The following is a 7,857-nucleotide window of genomic DNA, read 5'->3' on the forward strand; positions in this document are numbered from 1 at the left end:
CTCAAATGAAACCATGTTATCGTATGATGAATTAAGGGGAGATCTTGGTGTAAATATTTACACTTCGTGAATTCTTCACATTAAAAAAATGTGTGTGATAACCTACATTTGCCCTGAGATAGTACCAGCTAGCTGCTGAGTTTCATTCCTGTTATCTGCAAAATGTCAGCACATGTCTTTTGTGTTCTCATAACCGGTTTTACCTAAATTTAATAATCCAAAACTTTGAATGTGTTAAAAAGTATCCAAATGCTGAGCTGACGTCACTCAGTGAGACATTATGTCCTTTACAATCTCTTACTGGATGGCTCTTGACTTCCATTCCTTCCTTTTCCTGCCAGTTAACACAGTCAAATATGGAGTTAAATATTAATAGTGTTTGAAAGTCCTTCGCCTGCCAGTACTTTTAGACCCACTTGCGTGTTTGTTTGGACGTTACTGATTAAACACGGCAGGTGCTTCGCTTTAGGAGGACAAACAATAGCATGCGTAAGGTAAGAATCTATTCTGTCTTGGCTTTTCACTTGACCAGAATCTTTATTTTTATTATTTTTTTTTTATCCCATAAGGCCGTGGCCGAATGAAGGCTTTTGTTATTTCAAACAAACAGCGACCACACATCACCTGTTGGCTCCTCCCGTAGCATACAGAATCACTGTTTTGAATGCAGCATTCCTTAGTATGTTAGTGATTTCCAAGTAACTGCCACTTTATTTATGAAACTTTTTTTTCTGTGTTATGTGGACAGAAGTTTTGCTGCTGAATGTGATTTTACATCTCACTCATGTAGATGTTTGCTGCTCAGACATGGCAAAGAAATATTTCCAGATGCACAAAATTAGTGAGCAGGAGGTTGGCGTAGATGGGGCTGGAGGTGGTGATGAGAGGATGCAATTATTGGCTCACTAAGACACCATAGACCTATACAAATAGATACACTGGACAATGATGCAAATGAATCACAGTATAAGTACAATATTTTATACTGCTGAATTGAAATCCCAAGGTAAATTTAGGAACCACTAAACCTAATTACCTATCAGAATCAATAGGTGGCCGCTGCAGGATGAACACAGTCCTTTGCTCTTTGTTTTCACTTCATTCACCTTATCTGCAAGCCTGGATGTGAACCGAAGATAATGACCATCAAGTATTAGCCTTCATCAATACCTGCTGTTTGTCCTTGTCAAGTGTGGGAGAAAGCATTTGGAGCATAATAGGCTGGCTTGTGCACACAGTGGAAAAGGTGTGGTCATGGCTGTTGATTACATGAAGGTATCGGACAGAGAGAGGAGTAACAGATAGAACGGAGGGCTGAAGGAATTTGTGTTTCTGTCTTTCAAAGCAGGTGGAAATCCAGTGAGTAAATATTTTTTGTAAATTCAAAGTAATTCAGCCTATTTGGGTAATGTGAGAGCATTTTTGGGATTGTGCTTTTGAAATGTGAAGTAGCTTGAGTACAAGTGAGTGTGTGAGTGTGAGTGTTCTGGGAGAAAAGAGTATCTGAAGGAGCATGGTGTCCATATGAGTACTGATGTGTTGGAGAAGGTTTTTATGTTACTTTTTGTTATCTAAGATTCTGATGAAGAAGTTACTAAATTACTTTGTTTCTTTAATAAATGCTACAGTCACACGGTGTGCCATAGACTGTACTTATGACCACTACTTCAGTCATTTTTCATTTTAAGTTATAATCTTTTCTAGGTTTGAAGGTCTACTTCCCCAGGCAGTCTAACCAGTTTCAGTATGAATAATAATCAGGTAAGATTCATATGAGTTCTAGTTTTCATATGATAACAGTTTACATGCAGACACTGTAGAAATGGTACATGGATTTACACTGTTTTCATATATTTTGCTCTTTTCTCTGTTTTTTTTTTTGTTTGTTTTTTAGATATCACTGCTCACATGCTAACATGTAGTGAATGCTGTTTACCTAGTAACAGAATATGTGTTTGTTTTCATCTTTTTACTGTATCTCCAGACACACTGTCCAACCTATGACAACACGGGATTTCAACATGAGGAAGAAAGACCCCCTCCATACACTCCACAACAGACTATATACCCTCACCTCCCGCAAGAGGCTCCGAGCTATGTGGCCATCGCTCCCAAAACCATCAACACGCACCACACTTCAACACCCGGAAGACCACATAACCCAGGACAGAGGAAAGGTACAGTAACACTGGACTGATGTTTTGTCATGAGCTATCTGTGAAGTGATAATGTGGGGAATGCAAATAGATAAACAATGACTTCCTGAAAATCAGAGGAAAATTTGCAAACTGCGAATGAAAACATCTATTGTCCTTTCACAGACTCATTGGCACATTTTTATTTCTACTTTAAAAACAGGAAATGTGTCTATATGTGTCATATACAATTTTGAAAGGGAAATAAGGCAATTTCTTTCTCTTACAAATGAATAGCTTCATGCACAGTAAACCACACCCCTTGTTGATGCAGTCTTACTTGGCCTAATATGACCAGTAATTTATGGTTGTGTACTAAATGGTGAGTCTGCTTTATGACTTTTTATGACTCTTCTCAAATTGTGCCACTGTTATACCCCATCATTATTGTATCATTTCCTGTTTTTTTATCCCATTGCTGTCGTCACTGTGCCACAGTTACCATTGTAATAAAAACATTGTTATTTATAAAATAAACTTATCTTAAAAAGATTCATATGTCAGCATAAAGGGAGCATAAAGTAACAAATAACTAATTAGGTAAATAACTAGATTTTTAATCTTCCGCTTCATTCTCCATTATGGCTGTGATTTAAGCATTTTAACTGCATTACCAACTGCATAAGATCTGAATTGTTCATAAGCATAAAAGTATATATGGCTCAACTCTGTTAGTTATGCTTTTTCTCTGTTATCTCCACAGTAATCTGCTGGTTCTACACGTTCAGCCAATTCTTTATTTTTTGTCTTGCCTTGCAGGAATCAAGAAGTGTCACTGGAAATATGTACTGTGTACATCTCTGTGTGTGCTTCTCATCATGGCAGTGGTCGGCCTCTTGCTCTGGTATTTCTGTAAGTGAATATGTAAGATCTTTGTGGCTTCATTAAATGATTTTCACCATCACGTGAATTTAGTCTGATGATCATCTCAGCAGATTCCCGTGTGCTCTTGTATGCGTGCTGTATACTGTATACATGTGTGTGTTTGCAGTGTACTACCAGTGTTTATTGGGGAAGTCGTGCAGAAGTGGTGAAGAGTGTCTAAGCCCCTCCCAGTGGTGTGATGGTGTCAGGGACTGTTCTCACGGAGAGGATGAATCTCAGTGCTGTACGATAGTCAAATCGACACCCGAGTCTCCCACACATACATACTGTTCCTGCCTTTGGGCATCACATTACAGTACAGCTGATGATGATGATGATGATGGTAGCTGAATAGTATTGTTCTCTCTGCCCCACAGTCCGCCTCTATGGGACCAACTTCATCCTGCAAGGTTATTCACCTGACAGTAAGATGTGGATGCCGGTGTGTGCTGAAAACTGGAATGACAAATATGGAAAAGCTGTTTGTGAGGAGATGGGATACAGAAGGTGCTGTATCAGATTTTTACTACACATGAATCGACAGTCATGATATTATTACAATATCCTGAGACAAGTAAAAAAAATATACTAATGATACGAGTCAATATCATGTTTAACTTTTGCTTGCTGTGTGTGTTGTCTCTTTTTTGGCAAATGAAGGAGTTGGGGAGAGAGTCTGTACCCAAAACTGTACAAAAAGAACAGTTGCACTTTATGACTGGGGAAAAGACAACCAGATGAACTGATGAACAGCAATTTTCTCATGATGCTATGATTTAAGAATGAAACCAGAGATTATTTGAAGATTACCAGCAATGTAAAGCAATGAGACTCATAACACATTTAGATTTAAGGGATAGATTAATTGCTTAAACTGTAGAACTGATTCATTAAAGAAAGAAAAGAAAAAGAAAACATTTTTACATCATTTAGACTTGACACACATGTTTCACAGCTGTAGCCAGTGAGGTCGTTGGATGACTTCACTGGCTGATATCACTGACTGTATAAATTCGGGAATTCTCACTTGATTTATTTCCTCAATAAACAGTTTCCTAATAGGTTTATGGTCTCAGTTGCTGGTTCCAGTGCTATTTATAGTAAAATAGATGATAAAGCAGAGTGTTTTTTTAGGGTGTGGCTACATTGTGATCAACAAGTCACTACCACATCATGTCCTCAGGTTTCAGATTCAGTCAGGATCGATGGGTAGCAATGCATAACCTCCTCAGCTCCAACATCTTGTCTAAATTTGGTCATGTTATGGTAATTTCTTGTCTGCCTGTAGTGAGTTAAAAAAGAAAAAACAACAAGACTGGAAAGGTAGCATGCACCAAAATGTTTAATCTCTCTATAGAGAGGAGGCAACACACAGAACCACACGGCAGTAAGTCCAGAGGTGTGCCCCACTGACTGAAGACTTCATCCCATTTCATACTTTCTGATGTGTCTCTGGTCCTTTGTTTGGAGCTTCAAAAACATTCCTTCACAGGTTGATGGAAAACAAACGGGATGCAATAACTGTCAGTGCCCCAATTCAGGGTTTTATGACTGGGTGTTATCTCTTGTGAGATGAAGATCTCTTCCTGCTCTCTGCTTTAGCCCGGATGTTATTTTTAACAGGGCTGTAACAGTCAGTTCACCAGGTCATTGGCTACAGACTAATTGCATCAAGTATAAAGTTAAAGTACAACATTATCTTATTGTTACTGCAAAGCATACAAAATTTCCAGTCACTTTTGGCTCCAAAAACCAAGATGGCGACAGACATATTTCCATACTCGAGGCTTCAAAAACAACAAATGAATCACTGTGGGTTTACACTTTGCTGATATCCAAATTTGTTTGAAAGGTCCAGCCCCACCTGAGTACAGTATACTAATCTTAGATCTCTGATGGCATATTTACCTTATGTCTGTCCCATAGGGAGGATTATGTGTCCTTCAGTGAGACCAGCGCTGGTTCTATGGCATGGAGGGGATACATGAAGCTGAAGGCTGGAGGTGACCATGGATCACACTTAGAGCTCACTTACAGGTATTACAGCTCACCTCACTGGGTAATAACTTTATTGACAGTACAGCAGTGATTAAACTCCCCCTGGGAGCTGTGCAATGTGTAATTTAGAACTCCTCAATAAATGTCGACTATCTTGTTTTGGATTTGCTTCAGTATGAATTTTTGTCATCCGTTCCTTTGCAGCCAGACTTGCTCATCCAGAGCCGTCAAACTTCAATGTATTGGTAAGCTACACCGCTGTATGAATTCAGGAGAAATGTGTAAACCTGTTGCAACAGTGCAATTTAGCCAGCCAGACTTCCTCTGAACAAGGGGACCAAATATCAAAGAGAACACAACTTTAACTTCAGCTGAATCCGAGTTCTTCTCTTTTCCTTCATCCTCAGAATGTGGAAAGAGTTCCAAAGCACCCAACACTCGTATTGTGGGTGGCACGGAGGCAGTAAACGGGGCCTGGCCGTGGCAGGTCAGTCTTCAGATTAACCATCAACACGTTTGTGGAGGCTCCATCATCAACCCTTACTGGATCCTATCTGCTGCACACTGCTTCCAAAAGTGAGTTCATTTGTTTGTTTTTGTGTTTTGAGAGACATCCGGGAAAAAAATCTGAAATCTGCATTCTCTATGTGTGACTATTTGACCTGATCACAGGTACTCTGATCCTGGATTGTGGATGGTCCACTCTGGCGACGTGAGCTTATTTAAACTGAGCTTCAGCACTGGCAAAAAAGTTAAGAAAATTGTTAGTCATGAAGGATTTAACAGCATTAACAATGACAATGACATAGCTCTTCTAAAGCTCAAGACACCCCTGACATTTACAAGTAAGTATTTCCCAGTAAAATCCATATTTTATTGGTTAAATAAACTCTCAGTTCATTTCTACATTGATGATGACCACATACATGTTTGTGTCACAGGCACAGTGAAGCCAGTGTGTCTCCCCAACACTGGTGTGGACCTCTCTGCTGGACATCAAGCCTGGGTTACAGGATGGGGAGCCTTGCGCTCATCTGGTGAGCCAAACGCTGAGTGTGCATAGCAAAAATATATTCCATGTTGACTGACTGAGAACCCTTTATTCCTCCCTGTAGATTATTTGTTCAAAAGTTTCAGGAGTCACCTGCTTTTTAAGCTTTACAGCACAAGTAAGGCGACGGTGCTTCTTAGTGCTTGACTGACCTAACTAAGGGGTGTACAATCATTAATTATTTTCAGGATCGTCCCCTGACATTCTGAATCAGGCTCAAGTAACCATTTACAGCAGAGAAACCTGCAACAGTCCTCAGGTGTTAGACGGAGATATCACTAAGGCCATGTTCTGTGCTGGCAAGCTGCAGGGAGGGGTCGACACATGTCAGGTAAGTCTCTCTCTCTCTCTCTCTCTCTCTCTCTCTCTCTCACACACACACACACACACACACACACACACTGACCTACGATATTTATTCCTCCCGTGTGCTACAGGGTGACAGTGGAGGGCCCCTGGTGGTCAACGAGGGAAATGTATGGTGGCTGGCAGGGGACACTAGCTGGGGAATCGGATGCGCTCTGAGAAATAAGCCAGGAGTCTACGGCAATGTAACCTACTTTCTGAGCTGGATAAATGAGCAAATGCAGGTATAGTGTGTCAATGCAGCAGTTATTTTCTGTATTTTGTACGAATATGACTATAATTTCACAAATAAATTGCTGTTTTGTTTTACTGTTAATAGTTATTTCAATAGTTATTTCTTTCGCTGTTAAGAGGAAAAATGGAGAATAACTGACAAAAGGGACTTTTGATATATAAAAATAAATTTATTTGGCAAATAACAATAGGAGCAGAACAACACTGAGGTCATCTTGCAGGGAAATATTTTCACATCTTTTAGCCCAGGTTTGGTGCACTAACCGAAGTCTAAACCTCATCCTCAACCACGTGGACTAGCAAACCAGAGCAGTGAGTTGACCTGCAGAGAGCTGCAGACAGGAACAATGCTGCTCAGTGAGATCAGTTGAACTAGTATATTTCTCATATTACATGCAATCATTTGATGCGATGTTAATATGACAAGCAGCTGAAAAAGAGGTGTAACAGCTTAGGAGACCAAGTTAGAGCAGGGGGTCCTGTTTGAGTCATGTGAGTGACATGTAACGCTCTCAACTTAATTATTCCTGTGTAAGTGTTAATATATGACATTCTACTGTTTTATCTCCACAGGATGAGTGACAAAGTTTCCGGTGAACATGAAGACAAGCTTCTTTCATTAATCAGCAGTACTTGTTTTTAACACACACTTTGCACTTTAAATCTGAAGCTCTGACAGAATTGATATTGTATTGTATTGATCAGTAAGATTTTTCTTCACAAACAAGAAAGCTGGTATGAGTAAAACCGATGTATTATTTCATTGTTTTTATATACCTGTTGATTGAATGTTTGTATTTGAACAAAATCAAGCTATTTATTTGTGCTAATAAAACACACTTTGTTTGCACAAAGAGTGGAGTTTCAGTGTGACGCTTTGTGACAATTTTGTATCCAGCTCTGCCTTTGAAAGTTTCCTGTGTCAGCCTGTTGACATGGTGACAACTGAGTGAACTCCATCTGCTGAGGGGTGAATGAAAGCTCACAAAAGAAGTTAGTGACATTTTCTTTCACGCTGCTGCTTTGTTGTAAACAAACTTTCACACTCACAGTCTTTTACCATAGTCTCAGGCTGATGTCATTCACTTCTCGTGTGTGTGTGCCATATTTACGACTTAATGACACTGGTGACACACTTAATGACACGCC

General features: G+C 39.7%; 1 protein-coding gene across 2 annotated transcripts; it reads left to right on the plus strand.

The window, feature by feature from the left end:
• Window positions 1–367: 367 nt before the first annotated feature.
• Window positions 368–7,426, plus strand: tmprss2 (transmembrane serine protease 2). Of its 2 annotated transcripts, none has more exons than XM_046410241.1 (14): window positions 368–494; window positions 1,705–1,761; window positions 1,985–2,177; window positions 2,955–3,047; window positions 3,187–3,303; window positions 3,437–3,566; window positions 4,986–5,096; window positions 5,262–5,302; window positions 5,465–5,633; window positions 5,730–5,902; window positions 5,999–6,094; window positions 6,297–6,439; window positions 6,546–6,698; window positions 7,282–7,426. In XM_046410241.1, the coding sequence occupies exons 2-14, from the start codon at window positions 1,747–1,749 to the stop codon at window positions 7,288–7,290; spliced, it is 1,443 nt and encodes a 480-aa protein (XP_046266197.1). In that variant the 5' UTR covers window positions 368–494; window positions 1,705–1,746; the 3' UTR covers window positions 7,291–7,426. The 2 variants fall into 2 exon arrangements, with proteins under 2 accessions (XP_046266197.1, XP_046266196.1); XM_046410240.1 differs by lacking the exon at window positions 368–494 and adding an exon at window positions 577–1,359.
• Window positions 7,427–7,857: the final 431 nt, after the last annotated feature.

Source organism: Scatophagus argus, chromosome 14 (genome assembly GCF_020382885.2).
Source record: "Scatophagus argus isolate fScaArg1 chromosome 14, fScaArg1.pri, whole genome shotgun sequence".
Taxonomy (NCBI): Eukaryota; Metazoa; Chordata; class Actinopteri; family Scatophagidae; genus Scatophagus; species Scatophagus argus.

What these genes read in the sequence shown, in the direction of transcription:
- tmprss2 (XM_046410241.1), top strand. An exon ending in GAGGAGATGGGATACAGAAG is followed by an intron (nt 3,567 to 4,985) that starts GTGCTGTATCAG and finishes TCTGTCCCATAG; the next exon opens with GGAGGATTATGTGTCCTTCA. An exon ending in GAGGGGTCGACACATGTCAG is followed by an intron (nt 6,440 to 6,545) that starts GTAAGTCTCTCT and finishes CGTGTGCTACAG; the next exon opens with GGTGACAGTGGAGGGCCCCT.